Here is a 24,472-nt window from a genome sequence, read left to right as displayed (position 1 = left end):
CGGAAGTGTCTTGAGTGCACATCACATGTAGCAGAAATGGAGGCTTTCGCTAAGCTCGGTCTCTCTGCTTGGCTTATCGAGCAATGTAAACAACTGGGGATCTGCAAGCCCAGCCCTGTACAGGAGAACTGCATACCGGCCATACTGGAGGGTGAGTATCCGGGGAGGGGGAATCATTCCTCTATGTATGTATGTATGTATGTATGTATGTATGTAGGGAGGCTGGCAGTGACAGGGCTATCCTGTAAACTTCACATTGTGTAGAAAAAAAAGACACAAAAGGTAAATATTAGTGAAACATCTCTGCTACACTGTCAGTATTGGCTATTTGAACCTACCTTTGGTTTTGTCGAAAATGCTAAGTTATGAACTGGAGCCAATTAAAATCCGAATTGTAAAAGTTAACCTTATATTCGTCAAGCTGTGACTGTAGCTTAAAGGACCACTATAGTGCCAGGAAAACAAACTCATTTTCCTGGCACTATAGTATTAATAGGTCCCCCTCCCGCTGTGCTCTAGGGGGAGGAAGGGGTTAAACACTCACCTTTCTCCAGCGCCAGCTCTCTCGGCGTGGGGAACTCTCTTCCTCCTCCCGACGTCATTGGCTGAATGTGAATGCGCGCATTCAGTCAGTCCATACGAAAGCATTACTCAATGCTTTCCTATGGACGCTCACGTCTTCTCACGGTGAAAATCACAGTGAGAAGTGCGGAAGCGCCTCTAGCGGCTGTCAATGAGACAGCCACCAGAGGCTGGATTAACCCATATGTAAACATAGCAGTTTCTCTAAAACTGCTATGTTTACAGCAGGCAGGGTTAACCCTAGATGGACCTGGCACCCAGACCACTTCATTGAGCTGAAGTGGTCTGGGTGCCTATAGTCCTTTAATAAGGATATTTTTCTAAATTCGTTAACATTTGCAGTTTAGTACATAAACCTCATTGAATTGAATTTCAAGATGCACAGGGTTGTTAACTAGAGTGAGAATTCAAAGTTAATGTCAAATTTAAGGTAGAAATAGCTGAGCTGGAAAAAGTTTCTAAGTCGAGTATGCTTTCAGTTGAGCTCTTCTAGCCTTTAATTTGAAATTCACTTTAAATTCTTACTTTAGTATATACCGGTAACCCTGTCAGGTGAAAAAAAAAAATCACCAAGTCAGCAGTGTTTTTAATTTTGCCTAAAATTAAAGATTCATTTTCAGTGTTATTCAAGTGTTAATTGTCGAGAATTTTACGTGATTTTAAAAAAATATTTCAGTCCAAAATAGCCAATTTGGAAAAATTCTCCACATCAGCTTGTTTAGCTTTTTAGTGTAAAACTTGGAATTCCTGACAGTTCACACTTTAGTAAAGAAGTTGTTTGAATTCATAAAGATTCACACATAAGTGAATAAACCTTAGATTGTTAGCAGCTTATTTAAAGGAACACTGTAGACACCTGAAAAACTACAGCTTAATATAGTTGTTCTGGTGTCTATAGTCAGTCCCTGTAGGCTTTGTAATAAACACTGTTTATATCACTGCCTAGGGACACCTCCCATGGCTGTCACTCAGATGGTCACTAAAGGTGCTTCCTGGGTCAGTGCTGCACAATATACAGCACTGACATTCAGCATCTGCACACGCTGCATGGAGATGCTGAACATTCCTCATGGAGATGGATTGATACAATGTATCTCTATGAGGAGATGCTAATTGGCGCAGCATTTTGACGTTATGTGTGCATTACCCTTCCAATGCTTTCCTATGGGAAAGCTTTGGATTGGCTGAAATCAATTGTGATAATCTCAACCAAGAGGGGCAGCTGGAATAAAGTTAAGTTTTAACTATATTTAAGGGGGCAAATGGGTTGGCCACCTAAAGTGTTTTTTAATACATGTTTGTATTCTTGACCCTATAGTGTTCATTTATGGAGGGAAGCAAATGTCTAGATGTTCACATACTTTTTCACTAAGCCTCTTTCTGCAAAAAAAAGGACATTTATATTATATTTACTAATATTTTCTTTTCTTGGATATAGGCTATGGCAGCACTATAGATGGTTGTATCTCCTCACACTCTCAGATTGTACAGGAACCTATCCTAAATAAATAATAAAATAGCCCACACCCAAAGTCTTGGTCCTGAAGCCACAGAACAAAATGACCAGAATGAGGGTGGAAACATAGTGCTGCCATGATCTGTATCCTTGAAAAGAAACTAAAAGTAAGTATGATATACATGTTCTGTTTTTCCGGCTATATCCAAGGCAGCACTACAGATAGGTGATACTCAAACTAAAGACATATGGGTTGGAGAACGAACTGAAACCAACAAATGAATGTAAGAGGCAAAATAATTTATTAGAAAAACTTTATTATAGGACAGCAAATAACACTTCAGACAAAAGATGACCTATAATAGAATATATAGCTACATCCAAACAGTAATGATTAATAAAGTTGAATGATTGCCAAGTCGCTGCAAAAAGTATATAGGAGATACAGTCACTTTATTTAATTTTTTTATTTAGTTACCAGGTGTTCCTGTCCAAATTAGGATTGGGTGGATCTATACCCATCTGAAGTGCTGACATAAATATATCCAGGGGAGAAAATCTTGTTTCTGTGTTCAGTTACTTTAGCTTTATGAATTTTGTTGTACAGCTGTAACAATGTTCTCACATTAGAAGGTATCATACAGACCACTAAAATACACGCGGGACAGTCGTACATATAAATGTGGCATTCCCTTTACCTGCTCTAATTTTATATGACCTTTCTTATCTAAGATAGTTTAAAGAACACTCAAAGCACCATAACCACTACAACTTGCTGTCACAGAGAGCTGATCAATCCCAGCCACAGCTGCAGGGCCTAGCTCAGTAGAGCTAACAGAAGCTCTTGTTTAGGAGCTTTCAGCAATAGTAGTGTAGGAGGGGATGTGGCACGCAGCAAACCCCAGGTTGAAAATCAAACCATTCAGCGAGTTGTAGTTGTCATGGTGCTTGGAGTGTTCTTTTCATAAAAGCTATGGTCATCGCCAAAAAAAAAGTACACTTTATATGGAAAGTGTTTGTGAATATTGTAGTTTTCTAGCTATAATTTTACATATTATTCTTGATTTTTTTTTTTTAAACTTCTAGAGTATACCCGTATCAGATTTATATATATTTTTTGTTTTTATTTTATTTATTTAGGCCGGGACTGCATGGGCTGTGCTAAAACCGGCAGTGGAAAGACAGCTGCTTTTGTGTTGCCCATTCTCCAGAAACTTTCTGAGGATCCATTTGGAATATTTTGCTTGGTTATCACACCAACTCGGTATGTGCTGTTCATTGGGAATGAGGTGAAATTTAAGTAATTTGTGTTATTATGGTTATGCACGCTACCTTAAAGGGTCACCATAACTTTTTAAAGTTTGTATTGATTATTTACAAGTGCTTGATGTCAGTGTCTTTCCCTTTCTCAATTCACTCATCCCGAATAGGGTTTTGGTGCCCACCAATATCTTTAAAAACCTTAGGGTAATTAATTATTGCTTTTTTTGATATTAGTGCTTCATGAATTTAATGATTAGGCACATTGTGTAATACTTTTCCCTTGTTCCTTCTGTTCCCACCCCCCTTTTTTTTTTTTTTTCTCTATTCGGTCTTTACCTTTCTCTATTACACGCTTTTCTTTGACTGCACCAGTATTCCGTTTGTTTATTGCATCCAGTTAGTATGTACATAAAAATCACAAAGTAAACATAGCAACTTGCTCTTAGTGATTCACAACCTCAGCTAGGTAAACAAAGTTACAATAACCAGCCATCATGGCCTAAGAGCGATTAACCACTACGTTTATCTATACAGCAATCCTTGGTCACCGATCGCTGGGTCGGCCATTATGATTAGCACCCAGGTGAACGCCGGCACCAAAGCGAGGTTTAAGGTGTGGAATTCAAGATAGAAGGGATAAAAAAAGAAAAACAAACCTATGCATATATTTGCATTTCTCTCTTTTGAAGCAGGCTAGATTAGTAGCCATGCATGCTTTCTTGTTGCTTACACCCATTTCTACCGCTTCCAAGGCGTGTACTCCCACCTGACCACCCACACCAACCTTGAAGGAGGCCTCATGTTTGCCCCGCACCAGGAGACATCTCCCCATCTCCCCCCCCCCCCCCCCCCCCCTCCGATCTGCTCCACCCCAAGTGCCTCCCCCAGCCTAAGTGAAATTTAGGAGAGTCAATGTCTCCATAGCTCGATACATTTTTCTGTTCTATCTGACAATGCTGCTGCCTGCTCCTCCATTGATCTTATTTCCTCCATCTTATCCACCCAGTTCTGAATTGTCAGTACTACACTACTCCAGAGGACAGGGATCAGTGACATTGTTTTCTTATATTTGGAAATTGTCATAGCAGTATGCAATAATAGCATCACAGCCGGGTCAAATGCTATGTTATCGTCCAAGACCTTGTCCATCTCTGTGTGGACCGCCTCCCAATATGCTTGTAAGAAATTAATTGCATATCTCACACATTGTTCAAAAATCTAATTTGCATAGGTGGGTACAATCAAAAGTGACTTCAGCTTTTACAACAGAAAGACATAGTATAAAAAAGTATACTTTCTGGTATTAGATGACTGTTGTTCTTAGGAATAAAATGATCAACATATTTTACTATGAAAATACTAGCTTATCATCCATCATTTAAAAGGACACTCTAAGCACCATCATCACGTGATTGCATTGAAATAGCTATTGTGCCTGGAGGCCCCTTGTGCTATCCCACTTTTCAGTGCTAAACTGTTTTTGAACAATCTGACACTGAATGAGGGTCCCTAAGTACTCACACCTTAGCCTCTTTTTGCTGCTTGGGCTGATGCTCCCACATTATCCCAAGCAGTGATCAGCTGAGAGCATCAGAGCTGTGCTCTTAGCCTGTCACTGCCACACATTGCTGATGTGAATTGGTTAAGCTACTTGTGCAAGGGACTAAAGCAGCAGCAGAACTGTTTTGTAACCATATTCTGTGTGTCTTACTAAATAGGATTGTCACCTTTTTGGTATTTTACTAGCGGACTTGTTAACATTTAACTATCCTATGATTTAACAATCCTATGGAAGCTGTGGCTTTTCCAGTTGAAAAACAAATATCTCTGACTGTAGTTAATGTTTGTGTCTTCATTTTATATTCTCCAATCTGATCGATTTATGCAGTATTTACATTATAAATGCTGTTTAGACTTGGTAGCTTTAATCTGATTAACGAATAATGTAGATTTGTCTGATGTACATGTTTGTTTGAATTTTAATTTGTGTAATGTTTCCTTGTAGAAAACCGTTCTAATTTTTTTTTTTTTACATTTATTTTCTTACCTGTAGAGAACTAGCCTATCAGATTGCAGAACAATTCCGTGTGCTGGGCAAACCGCTTGGATTGAAGGATTGTATAGTTGTTGGTGGAATGGGTATGTATGATGCAAGTATTGTACTCTAGTGCTAGTGAGGGACTGGAAATTAGTTGGGGTTCTAAAAGTTGAATACAATGATTTATTTTTTTCCCCTTTATAGACATGATTGCGCAGGCTTTGGAACTGGCTAGAAAGCCTCACATTGTAATTGCAACTCCCGGTCGGTTGGCAGACCATATCCGCAGCTCAAACACATTCAGCATCAAGAAAATTCGGTTCTTGGTAAGGCATAGTGACTATGGGCAAAGTGCCATTGTGTAGGCAATGATCACTTTCTCAGGTTCTATAAAGAACACACAAGTAGTTCATATGTAAATGAGAAGTGTACAGTTGAGATTTGAGTCATTGAGGGTTACTTCAGGTATTTTCAAATTCCAGGTCAAAATAGTCTTAATGGAAAAATAATCCATTATTTATAAACAAGTTTGGTTAATTTGACCTAGAATTTGAAGTTCCTTTCTCTGTTTTTAACAATTCATGATTTAGTAAATAACTGTGTGTTACAGTGCAGGGTTAGTTCACTAAACTTTTAAAGGAACACTATAGTCGCCAAAACAACTTTAGCTTAATACAGCAGTTTGGGTTTATAGATTATGCCTCTGAAGTCCCACTGCTCAATACTCTGCCATTTAGAAGTAAAGTTAATTTTGCTTCTCTTTAGTCATCCCTAGCCATACCTAGGGATGACTCACACTGTCTGCATGGAAATTAATGGTTTCATTTTCAATCAAATGTTAACTTCAACAGATTTTATCTCATGCTTAGTAAATTAAAGTTTAGTCACACACGAGGCTCCTGCAAGCTATTAACAGTGCAGGGCATAATAAATAAGACAGAATTTACAAAAAAGGTAGTTTGAACATTAGATCTAACTTTACAGGAAGTGTTAAGGAAGACTGTGTAAATCACATGCAGCGAGGTGTGACTAGGGCTGCATAAACAAAGTGATTTAAGTCCTAAATGGCAGGAGAGTTGAGCAGTGAGACTTCAGGGGCACGATTTATACACCAAAACTGCATCATTAAGCTAAAGTTGTTTTGGTGACCATAGTGTCGCTCAAAAGGGATCCCTATCCCCTTAACTCTGAATGAAAACATTGTACTTTTAGAGAAACTGCAATGTTTTCATTGCTGGATGTCCTCGCTCTTTGCATGAGGACATCCAGCATCTTCCAATCCCCCATAGAGGAAAAAAAGTGACAATATAGTGTTGGTAATATTTTTTTTTTTTAGGGGCTGTACTGATTATGTATCAATGTTTATAAATAAGACTTTTGAAAAAACTGGCAAAGGCTTTAACGCCGTTACGACGTTCTATGCCGTCACGCTTTAAGTGGGCTTTAAAGCCGTTGCGATGGCATAGAACGCTGTAACGGCTTTGAGCCCTGGAGCGCCCGGGTTACTTACCTTCCCGGCGCTCCGCTTCGGGAGGACTGCCTCACAGCCCAGGCAGCCCCCCCACGGCAAATCAGGCCCCCGGGGGCCATGTGATCGCTCTCAAAGAGCCAGTGGCGGATCCAGGGGGGGGGCAACGGGCAATTGCCCCCCCCCCCCCCCCCGAGATTCTCCCCTGCCGGCTAATGCAGGGCTGACATTGCCCAAGTGCCAGCCCTGCATTGTGCCTGCAGACCGGGGAGGGAGATCAGTGATCTCCCTCCCCGGTCTGCAGGCACATTACTGACAACCGACCGGCAGGGGAGGGAGAGAGGACCCGGTAGCTGTTACCAGCAGCTCCTCCGGGTCCTCCTCTCGCGAGATTTGGAGCGTTGCCGCGGTTACCACGGCAACGCTCCAAATCTCGCGAGAGTGAACTCTAGCCCTGGAGCGCGGGCTAGAGTTCACTCCTACCACTGGGACCACCAGGGAATCCCCACTGGGACCACCAGGGAAAGAAAGATGTCCCCCCTCCTCCCAGTAAAGGTAAGAAGGGAGGGGGGACATAAATTATATATTAATTTTAATTAAATGTTAAAAAAAAAACCACACACACATTAAAAAAAAAAAAAAGCCCCCCCCCCTATCCTTCTTCTACACACACATTGCCCCTGCCCCCCATACACACACACACACACACACACACATACACACACATTGCCCCTGCCCCCCATACACACACACACATTGCCCCTGCCCCCCATACACACACACACATTGCCCCTGCCCCCCATACACACACACACACATTGCCCCTGCCCCCCATACACACACACACACATTGCCCCTGCCCCCCATACACACACACACACATTGCCCCTGCCCCCCATACACACACACACACATTGCCCCTGCCCCCCATACACACACACACACATTGCCCCTGCCCCCCATACACACACACACACACATTGCCCCTGCCCCCCATACACACACACACACATTGCCCCTGCCCCCCATACACACACACACACATTGCCCCTGCCCCCCATACACACACACACACATTGCCCCTGCCCCCCATACACACACACACATTGCCCCTGCCCCCATACACACACACATTGCCCCTGCCCCCCCCACACACACACACATTACCCCTACCCCCCATACACACACACACACATTGCCCCTGCCCCCCATACACACACACACATTGCCCCTGCCCCCCATACACACACACACATTGCCCCTGCCCCCCATACACACACACATTGCCCCTGCCCCCCATACACACACACATTGCCCCTGCCCCGATATACACACACACATTGCCCCTGCCCCCCATACACACACACATTGCCCCTGCCCCCGATATACACACACATTGCCCCTGCCCCCGATATACACACACATTGCCCCTGCCCCCCATACACACACATTGCCCCTGCCCCCCATACACACACACATTGCCCCTGCCCCCCATACACACACACATTGCCCCTGCCCCCCATACACACACACATTGCCCCTGCCCCCCATACACACACACATTGCCCCTGCCCCCCATATACACACACATTGCCCCTGCCCCCCATACACACACACACACACATTGCCCCTGCCCCCCATATACACACACATTGCCCCTGCCCCCCATATACACACACATTGCCCCTGCCCCCCATATACACACACATTGCCCCTGCCCCCCATATACACTCACATTGCCCCTGCCCCCATACACACACACATTGCCCCTGCCCCCCATACACACACATTGCCCCTGCCCCCCATACACACACATTGCCCCTGCCCCCCATACACACACATGGCCCCTGCCCCCCATACACACAGACACATTGCCCCTGCCCCCCATACACACAGACACATTGCCCCTGCCCCCCATACACACAGACACATTGCCCCTGCCCCATACACACACACACACACAAATTGCCTCTGCCCCCCATACGCACACACACACACACATTGCCTCTGCCCCCCATACACACACACACATTGCCCCTGCCCCCCATATACACACACATTGCCCCTGCCCCCCATATACACACACATTGCCCCTGCCCCCCATATACACACACATTGCCCCTGCCCCCCATATACACACACATTGCCCCTGCCCCCCATATACACACACATTGCCCCTGCCCCCATATACACACACACATTGCCCCTGCCCCCCATATACACACACATTGCCCCTGCCCCCCATATACACACACATTGCCCCTGCCCCCCATATACACTCACATTGCCCCTGCCCCCCATACACACACACATTGCCCCTGCCCCCCATACACACACATACACACACATTGCCCCTGCCCCCCATACACACACACACACACATTGCCCCTGCCCCCATACACACACACACACACATTGCCTCTGCCCCCCATACACACACACACACACATTGCCCCTGCCCCCATATACACACACATTGCCCCTGCCCCCCATATACACACATTGCCCCTGCCCCCCATATACACACATTGCCCCTGCCCCCCATATACACACATTGCCCCTGCCCCCCATATACACACATTGCCCCTGCCCCCCATATACACACATTGCCCCTGCCCCCCATACACACACATTGCCCCTGCCCCCCATAAACACATTGCCCCCACATACACACACTGCCCCCACACACACACTGTAACTGTCACACACACATACTGACCCACACACACACTGCACCCCTGACATATACTGCCGCCCTCACGTACACACTGCAACCTTCACACACACACACACACTGCTAATACACTGTCCCCCTCACACACACACACACTGCACCCCTCACACATTGCACCACTCACACATACCACTGCTCCTCTGCCCTACTACAGCCCCATTCCCCAGAGGACCTCAGGTAAGTTGTCAAACAGTTCTTAAACAGTTTGACTACTTACTCTGGGAGGGGGTCTTGGCATTATTGGCACTATAACCACTAAACTGAGCTGTAGTGGTTATTGTGTCTGGATTATTTATTTAAATAATCTACAAGTGCCCCTCCCGAGATCAAGCTCTGGATCCGCCACTGCAAAGAGCGATCACATGGCCCCCTATAGCTGGCTGTGGATCTGCCAGCAGGGGGACTGTCTAAAATATTACAGTCCCCCTGCTGGTAGGTAGTGTAAAAAAAAATTATTAAACATGTTTAAAAATAAATATACAAACATACACTATGTATGACGTTAAATATATTTTTATATATATATATATATGTATATTATATATATTTAACGTCATACATAGTGAATTTTAATACTAATATAAGTACATATATTAGTATTAAAATACACTTAGAATGACGTTACATATATATAATATACATATATTAAATATATAATAGATATATACACATATATTATATATATATATATATAAATACGTATAATTACTATAATAAATAAATAAAATAATATTAAATAAAATATTGAAACAAAATTTAATATAAATTATATATACATATGTAATTTCATTCTAACTGTATTTTGTTATTAATATATATATATTGGTAACAAAATACACTTAGAATTACATTCTATATATATCTATCTATATATAAAATGCAAATAACCGCAAATATATATATATAGATAAATACATATAATTACATAAAAGATTACATTAGTATACACGTAGAGTTTAAATACCTATAAATGCATATATATTAAAATTCTACGTGTATATTTAAGTAATCTTTTAACATAATTAGGTGATTTGATTTACATACCTGACAACACAGGGAGAAAGTGCTGAGAATTTAATTTGCAAGCACTATATTTGACCCTGTAACTCTCCAAGACAACATAAAAACTGTACATGGGGGGTACTGTTTTACTCAGGAGACTTCGCTGAACTCAAATATTAGTGTTTCAAATTGGTAAATTGTATTACAACGATTATATTTTAAGTAAATTACGTTTTTTGCATTTTTTACAAACGAACTGCACTTTTATGGACTATATTATTGTTGTAATATGTTTTACTGTTTTAAAACACTAATATTTGTGTTTAGTGAAGTCTCCCGAGAATAACAGTACCCCCCATGTACAGGTTTCATGGTGTTTTGGAAAGTTAGAGAGTATTATATAAGGCTTGCATTTCATTTTTTTGACATTGAAATTTGCCAGATTGGTTATGTTGCCTTTGAGAGCGTATGGTAGCCCAGGAATGAGAATTACCCCCATGATGGCATACCATTTGCAAAAGTAGACAACCCTAGGTATTGTGGGGTATAGTGGGGTATGTCCAGTCTTTCTTAGTAGCCACTTAGTTACAAACACTGGCCAAATATTCGTTTTTTGCTTTTTTAACACAAAAACAAATATGAACGCTAACTTTGGCCAGTCTTTGTGACTAAGTGGCTACTAAAAAAGACTAAACATACCCCACTTTCAATACCTTTGGTTGCCTACTTTTTCAAATGCTATGCCATTATTGGGGTAATTCTCATTGCTGGGCTACCACACCGTCTCAAAGGTAACATTACCAATCTGGCAAATTTCTATTTGAAAATGGAACGTTCTATATTTGACCCTGTAACTTTCCAAAACACCATAAAACCTGTTAATGGGGGATACTGTTGTACTCGTGAGACATCGCTGATTACAAATATGTGCATTTTTGTGCAGTAAAACAGTATTATGACATTCACAGCTAAAATGTCAGACGGAAATACAAATTTAAAAAAAAATCTTATTTTCTCACATTTTTTAAATTTTATTCATAATGAATTATGTTCCATATATGAATAGTTAATGATAAATTAAAGCCCTGTTTCTCCTGAACAAAATGATATATATAATAAGTGTGGGTGCATATAATATGAAAGAGGGGAACTACGGGTGAACAGACGTAAACAAAAACTGGAATTTGCGCTATATGTTAGTTTTGATCAGAACGTGCACTATTGACTCCGTCCTGAAGGGGTTAAAACAATATAGTGTATATAAGTAAACTACATTAATTTCAACACCAGTGCATTGTACACCCTTTTCTCAGTATTAGATGAGAATCAATATCTTCTGAATTATTTTGCACATAGCTTGCCACATTAAAACATAAATTACATGTGGAAAGAAAAACAATGCCTTCTTCCAATTATACAGAGTTCAAGTAGAGATTGCAGCCGTATTAGTCCAGTGATGCAGATGTAAAAAAAACAGATACAATTTGTATCTTGTAATACCTTTTTTATTGGACTAACAGAATTTTGTATTGACAAGCTTTCGGGAGAACCTCCCTTTCTCAAGTCTAAAGCATTTCTTAGCAAAGACAACACATAGAATTCAAAGTTGAGTTGTGATACAGGGGTTAAAGCTACATGAGTGCAGATAAGACATAGGTTTGATAGACACAGAGTGAGGGTGGGGAGAGAGGAAAAAAGCACTTTCTGCTTGTTTTTTTCTCTCTCTTTCCCCCTAAAGCAGAAATGCTTTAGACTTGAGAAAGGAAGGTTCTCTCGAAAGCTTGTCATTAAATTATATTAGTCCAGTAAAGAAGTATCACAAGATACAAATTTTATCAGTTTTTTTTTTTTTACATCAAATTATATAAGTTGAGTCAATAAATGCCATGTGCAAATGCTGCCACCTAGTGGTCAAGTCACTGTAATTACAAAACAAGTTGAAAAGCACCCTTTATGTCTGTCAATTCTGCACCAAGTGACATGCTTTCTAAGTCTTGATGGCTTTTTAGATAGATAAGATATGTACTGCTAATGAATCTGTTTCCCAAAAGCTTATAAAACAAGCAAAACAAAATGTTTGATGAACATGTATTATAGCTGCCATTTTTTAACAGTAGATGGAACAGTACCCACTATTCTAGTACGTAAAGTGAAAGGCTTAAATCTTCAAAGATAATACCAAATTTCCTGATTGTGTGTAATCCTTTTGTTCATTTTGACAAACGAAAGTGGTCTGGGTAACTTTACTGGTCATTTAAATCACAACCTGGCTGCAGACACTGTGCTTTGTACCGATCAATCCGTTAGTGGCTGAGCTGATAAGGAAGTCTTTCTGGAGTGAGTGGGTGCAGCATTCTGCAAAACATATTTTATGTACAAAACTACAAAGAATTTTGCATACAAACAACAACACAGCATATTAATAAGGCAAAACCCTGTCAAATCCATTGCATTACATTTGCACTGGTGCCCACAGTGTCCCTTTAAATTTTCAGTCTGTAACAATTCGTAATGTCTCTCTCTCTCTCTCTCTCTCTCTCTCTCTCCTGTTCCCTTGTAGGTTTTGGATGAAGCTGATCGTCTATTAGAGCAGGGGTGCACAGATTTCACCCAGGACCTTCAGGTGATCCTTAGTGCTGTCCCTGCCCAACGCCAGACACTGCTGTTTAGTGCCACTTTGACAGACACTTTGCAGGAACTGAAGTCCATCGCCATGAACAAGCCCTTCTTCTGGGAATCCACTTCAGAGTAAGGGGCAGGTTAAACATGTACATCAAAAAACATACCATCTATAGAAAGATTACTTAGAGCGCCACCCTAAGCAGCATCATTACTACAGTGTGTTGTGTTGGTTATGGTAATAGCATGCCCCTAGCACCATCCCCCTGTTTTGTGTCAACTAGTTTCAAACCGTTTCACACAAACCTTTAGTCCCCGGGATACCTGTGGCCAGGCTCTTCACTCACTGTATCCCTATTGCAGTTACATTTACACATTCGCAATATAAATTCCGTCTATATTTAGAAAACATTCACAGGCTGAACGCGTCAGCTGAGCTCTAGTGTAAGTGAATGTTGATTACATTCTCACTGTGAGTGGACATATACTAGCTGTCCAATCACAGACTTTCCAATACTGCTGAGTGAGAAGCCTTTGCAAGGTGAGTGTTCTAGGCAGCTGCTGCCTCTTGAGCTTACCTCCACTGAGCTAAACAACCAGGAAGTAACAGGACTGGTTGTCTGACAGCCAGTCGGTGGAACCAGGTTAGTTTTTAATTGTGGTAATTTCCAGAGTGTCCCTTCAATGCTGATTATGACGTGGAAGGTGGTTATATATGTTTTTAATTTAAACTCTGGTCTGTGTCCAGCTCCATTGCTTTTGTCATTGTGCTCATGAGATCATATATTAAAGCCATCCCCTTTTAGAAAAGGCTAAGGACATTCTCCAGGAAACGATGCCTTATTGTATTACTCACTGACGTGCGTCAATACTATTAACTGTTAAGAAATGCCATTTTTGTAAATTCCTCTTTAGCACATTTTTTTTTACAATTTGTATTTTACTTTATTTTTCAAAAGGTTTCAAGAGGAAAAAAAAAACAGAAAACAAACAGGGGGTACAGAAAGAAAAAAGGGATTGGGGTACAATCAGTAGTGTTAGATCATTTTAGTCATACACTTATTATACAATATTATGCATTAGTCATATTGCCTTTAAGTAATATATATAATATATAAATCCTGTCCACATTTATTACATATACCCTAGTGGATACCAATATGTCCACTCTGAGATTCCCCTCAGGATATGTTAACAACTACTGAAGAAAAGAGAAAGGAAAAAAATAAATAAATAAAAGGAAAAGGGTCTCTCCTAGACATTCATATATTTAAACTAGTCTGCCAGTAAGAACTTATATTTGGTTTGGTTGCGTAATATTAAGAAAAGGAATAAATGATGTGTCCTGTTAGTTGTATATATCTTGAATTATGTTAAAGCTTGACCTAGGCCAATAGTGAAGACTCAATTAACCCCTCATCGGCACTCAAGATATGTAATATGTCTCAACTCCCTTTCATTCCAAGAGATCGGTCCACAAGGGGCTAAGCCAAAATTTTAATGGTTATTATTAAATTTCATTAATTTCTGCTCAATTATATTCTGAGTTATGTTCTGGTAATAACTAAAAAAAATAGGTTTAATTTCTCACATCCTATTCTAAATATATACCCCATATGTCTGTTAAGCTTATTCGGTTATTATCTTTGTCTATAAGTTTTCCAACAGCTAGCTACTTTTAAACTTAGTTTCCCAATTTTAGTCTGGTTCCACATGGTAAGCTCATAATCTGTAGTCAGGGACATTAATGTTTTGATTTCATCTGTTGTAGGTAAGATTGTAGTTTTCCAATTTCTAGCTATAAGAATTGACACTATAGATAGTAATAAAAAAAATTAATTTGCGCATAGATTTAGGGATATGGTCCGGAAAGGCTTTGAGAAGAAGTGTTTTCGGTGTGTGATCTAATTTATATGATGTCACCTCTTGGATCATTGTTTCGACCTCTCTCCATAAGTTGTTGACTCTTTCACATGTCCACCATATATGAAGCATAGTTCCTTTATAGGAGTGGCATCTCCAACATGTGTCTTGTACGTCAGAATAAATTGCATGAATGCGAGTAGGTACCATATACCATCTATATAGAATTTTCCGTGATATTTCAAAGTGTCCTGTGCATGAAGACATTCCCAAATGTGCCGTAAAAATATTGTTCCATTCATCTTCTGATATAATTTCTTGGATATCAGTTTGCCAATCTATCATAAATTTCGGTGTTGCTGTTTCTCTTGGGTTTGTTAGAATGTTATAACCGAGCGATAGTACTTTCCTAGGTGGAGTAAGTGCTATACACATCTCTTCAAATTTCGTAACTATCTTTCGAGTTGTTCGGTGTCCTACATATAAATTATTGTCAGACAAAAGGGCTTTAATCTGCCAATATACAAATTTAGATTGTGGAAGAAGTGTAAATTCCAATTGGAACACTATATAGGGTGAGGAACACAAACTCTGGCCTCCTAGATGTTGCTGAACTAGAATAGGCAATCACGGTGCCCAGAAAATCTTAATGTATAGTAATTCTGAATTCTATATGTTTTACTCAAAATATACTCACACCAATTCCAATATAAGCAGAAAGTTATGTACAATCCTATTTAATTGAATGCTTTCCTGCCCAAGGAAGCAATTTCGTTCCACATCACAGAGGTTCACGATATGGTCATCTGCTATTTCTATAGGGTGCGAACAGTCGAGCAGTTAGACCAAAGGTATGTCCTGGTACCTGAGAAGGTAAAGGATGCTTATCTGGTCCATCTGATTCAAAAGTTCCAGGATGAACATGAGGACTGGTCTATCATGATCTTCACAAACACCTGCAAGTAAGAAATATTTGTGTAAATAAAGAGGAGAAGTGTTTAATCTATTCATCTGATTTGGCATAGTGTAAATGAGCGTTCTGATCAAGAAGACAGTAGAACTGTTGATGGGTAACAGGAGGGGAATATGTAAAAAGAGTACATGCATGTAAGTAAAATGCTTGCCAGCCTAGGAGTAAATGAAGAAGACACGCTCTTTAACTGACAATGTTTGCTGCCTGGTGTTAGAATTTGTGTGATAAGCAGTGATCGAGTTTTGAATGATTGGCTACTGAGCTTGTTAGTAGTTTACTAAAAGTAACTGTTTAAATGTGATGATGGGAATGCAATGTCCTGCTGTCTGACCTTAGATGTCTTCATCCTTCAGAAACTGTCAGGTTCTAAACATGATGCTGCGTGAGTTCAACTTCCCATCTGTGGCCTTGCACTCGATGATGAAACAGGTAAAGAGTCTGAAGAGAGCTTATGAAGCCAAGCTGAATAACCTATTTGTATCAATCAGATGTCTTTGTACAAAATCCAATGTATTAATCATTTCTATAATTTTTTTAAAGCATTTATATTGTACCAGATACATTGCATTAATTTTTACCATCGTTATTTTTTTTTACATTTTTTTGATACAAAATCCATTGCATTAATCATTTCCATCATCAATCATGATTTTTTTTTTTTTCTCTTCCAATTCTTCTTTATAGAATTTTTTGCAGCAATCTCTTTACCCCATTCTCAGAGAATGTTGGCTCTTTGGTACTGAAACATTAATATGATGTATGTTTTATCTTCCTCCAGAAGCAAAGATTTGCTGCCCTTGCCAAGTTCAAATCCAGCATCTACAAGATTCTCATTGCGACGGATGTTGCTGCCAGGTATGCAGTCGAAGCACTGCCGACATTCTTGTATAATGTTGCTGAGGGTTCGTTCTCTGTGTGGAACCAGCTTACAATACTCTGCTCTAAATGCAGATTATTATGACTCATGAAAACTAAGTGGCCCACGTGCTTTGCTTATATTAACATGTCAAATTGTCCTTTGTCTTAAAGATAATTATACACATCCCAAGTATTAGATTCTTCTACTGTTGGCCATTACAACTTGCTGTCTTAGTTATTTTTCAAATCTGCTACTATTTCTGTAAAATAGCATTTGCACATCACAGCTAAATCCTACTACTCCCCCACCTACCATGTTGCAGTTGCCTGTGCCTTAAGCAGAAATAAACAAAATCCCACTGGCTTGTACAATGTACAGTCATCTGTTGTGTGGGATATCTTGACTTGTTTGGTGTCCCTAAGCCAGTAGACACGTTCGTCAAGCCCACCTTCCTATAACCCAGGAGTTATGGTTGGAAATTATAAATTATTTTTAGACTAACCTATCATACTTATTGTGTGTATGTGTGTTGCTTTTTTTTTTTTTAAAATCTCTGGCTCATTTACATTTTAGACCGTAATATAGGAAAAAATACCTACCTGGTATATGAACTTGCAAGGGCGCAAAGGACATCGGCTCCGCTATCTGACAGATTTCCAAATTCAAAAGAACACAGGTGTCCAGTACTCCTTGCCTTGATGTTTACTAAGATCCCTTTATAGTTCCCAAATAGCAGCAACATGTAGACAGAAACTTTGTCTTTATTAAGCTTGATAAAGACAGGGTTTCTCTTGAAATGTTGCTGCAATTTGTGGATGCCAATAAAGGGATCTTAATACACAATAAGGCTTATTGGACATTTGTGTTCCTTTTGTATTTTGTTATATTTTGTGTGCTGGTGCATACAATGAGGTGGGGGAGCTACACATTACCCCCACATCCTTTGTCCCCAATACACCTGTGTACATTATTGTCTATATGTCAATGAAGGGAACCCAGATTTATTTTCTGCTTTTCTTTCTTCCTAGGGGGTTGGATATTCCTTCTGTCCAAGTTGTTATCAACCACAATACCCCAGGACTGCCTAAGATATACATCCACCGCGTGGGACGTACAGCAAGAGCAGGTGGGAGTCCTATAACATGGAAACCCCGAGCTAATGTGCCTTTTAAGACAAATCTCCAGGATATTTAAATATCATGTGAATTCTACTTGGCACGGCAGAGCCTCAAATAGTTTCAGGTCCCTAGCATGTGGTAAATGCGTATAGAGAGTGTGTTAACAAACATGGACTCTAAATTATGTAAATATTTAAATCCTTTAGTTTAAAGCAACAAATCTGCCCTTTAGTTGTAGAAAATGGGATTTTGTGTTCTAATAGCACTTTTGGGAATTGGGTCGAGGTATATAGTTTAACACTTGCATACACCAATAACAGCACTGATAATCATTCTTTCTACAAAAGAGCTGACTATGCTGCTTAAATTGCAAATGTGTACAAGACTGCACCTTTAGAGTACTGTACACTAGATTGTGCACACATGAGTTTCAGTTGCTACGAATGAAATCTTAATCTAAATCCGAATTAATCCATTTGTGCAGGATTTACTTGTGGAGTCTTGTTCAATGACTAAGTCTCCACAGGTAAATACCAGACAGATTGATTTATTCAGTCACAGATTAAAATGCATTTGATTCGTTCTTAGCAGCTGAAACCCGTTTATGCATAAGTCTAATATACGCAAACCAAAGGTTAAAAAAAAAAAATCAAATGCTTAGTATATTCCTCTCTCTAGATGATGTTTTGTGGTCATGAATGTTTTCCATATATCCTTATCTGTCTCTTTTTCAGGGCGAAAAGGTTTGGCAATCACTTTGGTTACACAATATGACATTCATTTAGTAAATGCAGTAGAAGAGCAGATCAGTGAGTATATTTTGTCCTTCAGTTTATAACACAGGTTCTCTGTGTATGTTTCTATTTTTTTGGGGGGGGGGGGGTGGAGGAGGAGAACGGTAAGCTGATTTAAAAAAAAAAAATTATATATATATATATATATATATATATATATATATATATATATTTTTTTTTTTTTTTCTTTTTTTGTTCTCAGTCATTGTAAGCCCGTTTGAGAAAGGTCAACCGATTTTTCCTTGTAAAATTTGTAATAACTTATCCCATTTGTTGCTAAATTCTCCTTTGATAATATTGTAAAGCGCTGGGGAATAAGTTGGCACCACACATATTGCAGTAATCTTAATAGATATTTTAGTGTACCATATAACATTAGTCCTTTATTGGTGTTATTACTTCTCTAATTTATATATATCTAATGGTAGGTGCTAGTGGATCACCAGGTTCATTTGAAAGTGAAAGTTACACTTCCTAATTAGCAGTAACTTGACTAAAAAAATAATTTTTGTGATATTTTGAAATGTGGTGAGATAATGTGTGTATGTATGTGTGATCACTTTTAGTTCCTGCATGTTTATCAGAGGTTTTTCCATTCTTTTTATTAAGCTCAACATATGTATTTTTATTATTTACCACTTTTTGTGGGAATTGCAAAATATAGGATAAACTGCTAAATTGAAAACCTTTTCCATCTTGACGGATTGTTTTTTTTTTGGTTGACCGTTTAAGCCTAAAGTTAGCAGAGTTGAAATGTTTTTTTTCCTTTATGGCTGCTTTTGTTTGAACACACTTGTCAGTTATCAACTTTTCTCCATTTAGTTTACATCTCCATTTATATTTTTGGTGACTCTCATTCTTTCATGTTTGATCTGACAATTTATTGTTTAGTATTGGATTATGTAAAGTTGTATATGTTCACATTTTACCTGTCATTGGTGTTACCCAGAGACTCTACAGCTCCGTTATGGCCTATTAATTCTGATTTTTAAATAACCTCCCCTCAGATATGAAGCTACAGGAATACTCTGTGAAGGAGAGCGAGGTGCTGAAAATCCTCACCCATGTCAATGTGACTCGAAGAGAGTGTGAAATAGTAAGTTCATCCCTGTTTTTTTTGTTTGTTTTTTTTCAGGTTAGAGGCAGTGCACAACAGGGGATATCCACTCACTCGGTCTGGACAGGAAAAGGCAGGTAGTCAACTAGAAATTTAATATTTAAGCCCTTCCTAACACTCCTCCATAACACATAAAATCCCAACATGTCCTAATAACCCCAGGTCTCTGCCTGGTTTTGGCAGGCTAGGTAGGCACTTACGTTTTTGTTTTCAGGAGTACGGTAAGGCAGTGGCTGAGTCCAAGGCGGACTCAGCTCCAGCGAGAACATAGGTCTTCAGGCGGGCCTGGCTCTTCCCTCTTCTCTGCCGAACGATGAAACGGACGTTGTGCATCTGCGTTCCTTTTTGCCTGTCGATTCCCCTAGGTTAGTTTCAAATATTTTTTCCTAACATATAGTAGCAGTACCAGAGTGGGGTTTGTATTCCCTTTTGGACAAGCCGGTTGCAAAATAAGATATACAAATTTAAATAGTCCCTCCTCCTTAAGAGTCCAGATCTCCCATCTCCTTGCCAGTATTTTTTCTTGTTGTATTTTGGGACTGACAAGTGGACCACAAGTTGTCAAGGTTGCTGTCTTAGGGACCCGGTCTGATATCTCCATGGGCGGCGAGCGGAAAGACCATGCAGTTATAGAGAAAATGAGCAGTAGCTGTTCTATGCCAAGTTGGATTCCTGGCTACTACTGGACGCATTCCCAGACGGCTCTCAAATTATAATGCAGGTTCTACGCACTACGGTGGAATGAATGTCCGGAAGACCTTTTGTTCGACCGAAGTTCCAAATGTGCTGATGTACATGTACAATTCGGAACTTCAGAAATTCAGAATGAGGCCTTTACAGAAAAACATTATAGTGGAATGGGACAGAGGGACATCTTCTCTAGATCAATTGATGAAAATCTGGCATTCAACAATAAGAAGTTTCTATTTGTGTACGACTTCTCAATTCCTGACAGGAAGGTCTTTCATTCACAATGAAGAATTACTGTATACCACAGATGCTTCAATATATGGTTGGGGAGCTCATCTTGGAAAACATGTGACAAAAGGACAATGGATAACTCAGGGTTTCCGGAAGTCATCAAATTACTGGGAACTCCTGAGTTTCAAGAAACATCATGTGCAGATAATATCAGAAAATTCTACCACAGTTCTGTATTTAAACAGACAAGAATGGACTTGTTCTCACTCCCTGGCAAAGTAGTGCTCCAGAATGATGCTGTGGTTAGAACACCATCTTCTCTTCCTTTCTGCTGTACATATAAAAGAAGTAACCAATACTTTGGCAGATGCACAAAGCAGGGAGATTGTTCTCTCTCCAATCAAACTTTCAAGGAAGTCTTATTGAAATTTGGAAATGCCACCATAGACCTAATGACCTCAAGAACAAACAGGAAAACCAAAGGTTTGCCTCAATCAACCAGTCAGGTAGTCCAGACTTTGTGTATGCCCTAGAGAATCACTGGGATTTTCAGCTAGCTTTCATTTTGCCCCCCGTTCTTCTTTTTCCAAGAATTTTACAAAAAATCATTTTGGACAAAGCAAAGATCATTGAGATTCTTTCCCTCTGGTCCCAGAGAAACTGTTTTTCAATGCCGTTGAACCTATCAAAGAAAGACTACCTCCATCTTTCAATGTCTGTTGAAATCTTGGAACGCAGCCTAGTTCCTCTACAGAATCTCAAGACCTTAAAGCTCACTGCATTGGTATCTGAATGCCAGATCCTAAGTCCCAAGGGTCTAAGCCCAGAACTTATTGACATCCTGATTGCCACCAAAAAAATTACACCGGTATAGTATATTCCAGGATCTGGGAAAAAAAATTCTTCCTAGTACCTGGAGATTCCTTCCTTTCCTCTTAAGGTTTCAACAGACAACCTGAACCAAGAGATTATTTTCCCAAAATTGACAGAATTTCCATTGCCTCGATGTCAGACACACTCTACAGGGACATTTAGAAAGAAAAAAAAACTGCTCCTTTGGTCCTTCCGAAAGGTTGTTTGTACTTTATCAGGGTCAATAGAAAGGTTTAATGGCATCAAAAGGTTCATTGGCAAGATGGATAAAATAAGCTAACATTATTGCATAAAGGTCTTCCAATGCTTCTCCTCTCTAATTTAAAAGCTCATTCCACAAGGGCAATTGCCACATCATGGGCATTCAGGGTTTCAGCTACTCCTCAGATTTGCAAAGCAGCTACCCGGTCCCCCATTCACACTTTCTCCAAACACTATACATTAGACATACAGGTCTCTTCATTGTTCTTGTGCACTGCCTCTAATCTGGAGGGAAAATATCAAATTTTACTTACCATAAATTTGTTAGAGGCAGTGCACGTATTTTCCTACCTGTTTAATAAATATAGTTATTAGAACACATTGGGATTTTATACCTGACGGAGGAGGAGTATTAGGAGAGGTTGACTTTTAAATTTCTAGGTGACTACCTGCCTTTTCCTGCCCAGACAGAGTGGATATCCCTGTTGTGCACTGCATCTAATCCTAACAAAAATAAATGTACAGTAAGTAACATTTTATCTTTTGTTTTCTTCTGTTGCTTAGCCACTGGCAGAAATTCCATCTGTACTCCAAATGCCTGTTGGCTTTGTCCGCAAATTTTCTGTTAGTGATACATTGTGTCTTTTTGCTCCAGAAACTAGAATGCACAGACTTTGATGAGAAGAAGGAGATAAACAAGAGAAAGCAGCTCATTCTTGAGGGAAAGGTAAGAAGTGCTAACACTTCTATTTAATGTAGTGCATACGAATATTTCGCCTCTACTAACAAAGGTGGATGCTTTGGATATCCTTTTATTAATCCCAGCCATTCCTAGAGGTATACGTGGAAAAAGAGGTAGTATGATAATAAAGTAAGGAAAATAAGGCCTCAGATTTCTTGATACTACTACTTTTTAAGGTAGAATACCTGCATATGACTACTTTTAGATGCACACTATTTTAGTAATTACAGCTGTTTTTTAAGGGAACATATCCAAGTTATGGTCTTGACATATTTACCTATCTATTTTATTGAAGGATCCTGTTCTGGAAGCAAAACGGAAAGCAGAGCTGGAGAAAATTAAGAAGCAGAAGAAGAAATTCAAGGAGCACATTCAGGAGTCCATTCAGCAGAAGCATGATGCCCAAATACGCAGGAAATTAAAGAAGAAATTTCTGCGACAGGGAAAAAAGGCAGCCAAGTCCCAGCAATGACAGTACTCCCTCTTAAGGGGAAATAAGTCCACCAAAAGTACATGGATAGACCTGGAGGTCTAGATCTTCCATGCAGGGTCTAGACTGTTTATCATCATCCTGATGGCTATGGATTTTCTGGCCTCTGTTGTACAATTAAACTTGTAGCCTTGGATAATCCTCCCCACTGCAACTTTGGAACCAAGTGCCTTTGATTATTACACTTGACATGCTTAATTCCTGCTGTCAAATCTTTTGTAGTAAATGCTGATTGTTATTATCCTGAATACTAGCGATCTACACATGTGGCTGAGTATTGTCATTGTTAACATTCTCCAAAATATGACAGTGGCTTTCCTGGGATTTAAGAGGTTTTTTTTGCCATTCTTCATAACGTTTGCTAGTATTTTGAATGTCTCGTGATAAATATGGCTGGGATCTTGAAGGCCATGTCTCAGATTTTCACAGTTTAAAAGTCATGGATATTTTGTCATCTGTTGTTCCAACACAGTCTGCAAGAATGCTCTTTATTATTATTTTGTTGATGGGAAGTTTCAGTTCTGTGCTGATTTTATTCAAGGACAACACAATGCCTAACAGCCATGGCTGTCTCGTAAAATAGTATTGCTCTTCTGTCATCTGTAGAAATTTATTTAATTTGCATGTAGAATTATAGACTATTTTTGGGAACCTTGCACTCGACTGCTTTGTATAAATCACTTGCCCAAGTGTTTCACTAGGTCCCGTGTCTTGGTAAAAAAAAGTCTTTTTTTTGTTTATTGCGTAAAATGTATAATTTGACAGATGAACGTTTAAGACAATGAAAGGAACTTTTTCAAGATACATTATGCAAATCAAACCCCCTCCTAATTCACCAAAACAAGATTGCTAGTCCAAAAGACATTAACTGTATTCATATCATCTTTACTAAAAGAGATTACACGGTAACGGAATGGATAATGTATTTAAGAGATTCTGTATTCTCTTTGGATTTGCAATATTAAAAGATGATGTTACTAATTCCTTTTGCTATTTTGTAACCAGTAACTAACAGAAATGCATTATACTCTATGATTTCCTCCTAGTTAGGAGGGTTCTGTTTATACTGTTCTGTTTATAAGATTATGTATTGAATATATTTTAGATAGAGAAGTACACCCCTCACATTTTTGTAAATATTGTATTAAATCTTGTCATGTGACAACACTGAAGAAATTGCACTCTGCTACAATGTAAAGTAGTAAGTGTACCACAGTGTAAATTTGCTGTCCCTTCAAAATAACTCAACACACAGCCATTAATGTCTAAACCGTTTGGCAACAAAAGTGAGTACACCGCTGAGTAGAAATGTCCAAATTGGGCCCAAAGTGTACAAATATTGTGTGGCCACCATTATTT

General features: G+C 39.5%; 1 protein-coding gene across 1 annotated transcript; it reads left to right on the top strand.

Moving 5' to 3' along the window:
• The first annotated feature begins 5 nt into the window (after window positions 1-5).
• On the top strand, window positions 6-24,094 carry DDX49 (DEAD-box helicase 49). Its single transcript, XM_063455386.1, has 13 exons — window positions 6-151; window positions 3,179-3,302; window positions 5,355-5,440; window positions 5,544-5,665; window positions 13,104-13,291; window positions 15,847-15,987; window positions 16,352-16,427; window positions 16,777-16,853; window positions 17,886-17,983; window positions 18,710-18,784; window positions 19,777-19,865; window positions 22,537-22,608; window positions 22,919-24,094. The coding sequence occupies exons 1-13, from the start codon at window positions 37-39 to the stop codon at window positions 23,093-23,095; spliced, it is 1,440 nt and encodes a 479-aa protein (XP_063311456.1). The 5' UTR covers window positions 6-36; the 3' UTR covers window positions 23,096-24,094.
• Window positions 24,095-24,472: the final 378 nt, after the last annotated feature.

The sequence above is a fragment of the Pelobates fuscus genome, chromosome 5 (genome assembly GCF_036172605.1).
Source record: "Pelobates fuscus isolate aPelFus1 chromosome 5, aPelFus1.pri, whole genome shotgun sequence".
In the NCBI taxonomy this organism is placed as follows: domain Eukaryota; kingdom Metazoa; phylum Chordata; class Amphibia; order Anura; family Pelobatidae; genus Pelobates; species Pelobates fuscus.
This window is presented reverse-complemented; position numbering and strand designations above follow the sequence as displayed.

What these genes read in the sequence shown, in the direction of transcription:
- DDX49 (XM_063455386.1), top strand. Translation starts at nt 37, where the DNA reads ATGGAGGCTTTCGCTAAGCTCGGTCTCTCTGCTTGGCTTATCGAGCAA. An exon ending in TTGGTTATCACACCAACTCG is followed by an intron (nt 3,303 to 5,354) that starts GTATGTGCTGTT and finishes TCTTACCTGTAG; the next exon opens with AGAACTAGCCTATCAGATTG. An exon ending in TTCTGGGAATCCACTTCAGA is followed by an intron (nt 13,292 to 15,846) that starts GTAAGGGGCAGG and finishes CTATTTCTATAG; the next exon opens with GGTGCGAACAGTCGAGCAGT.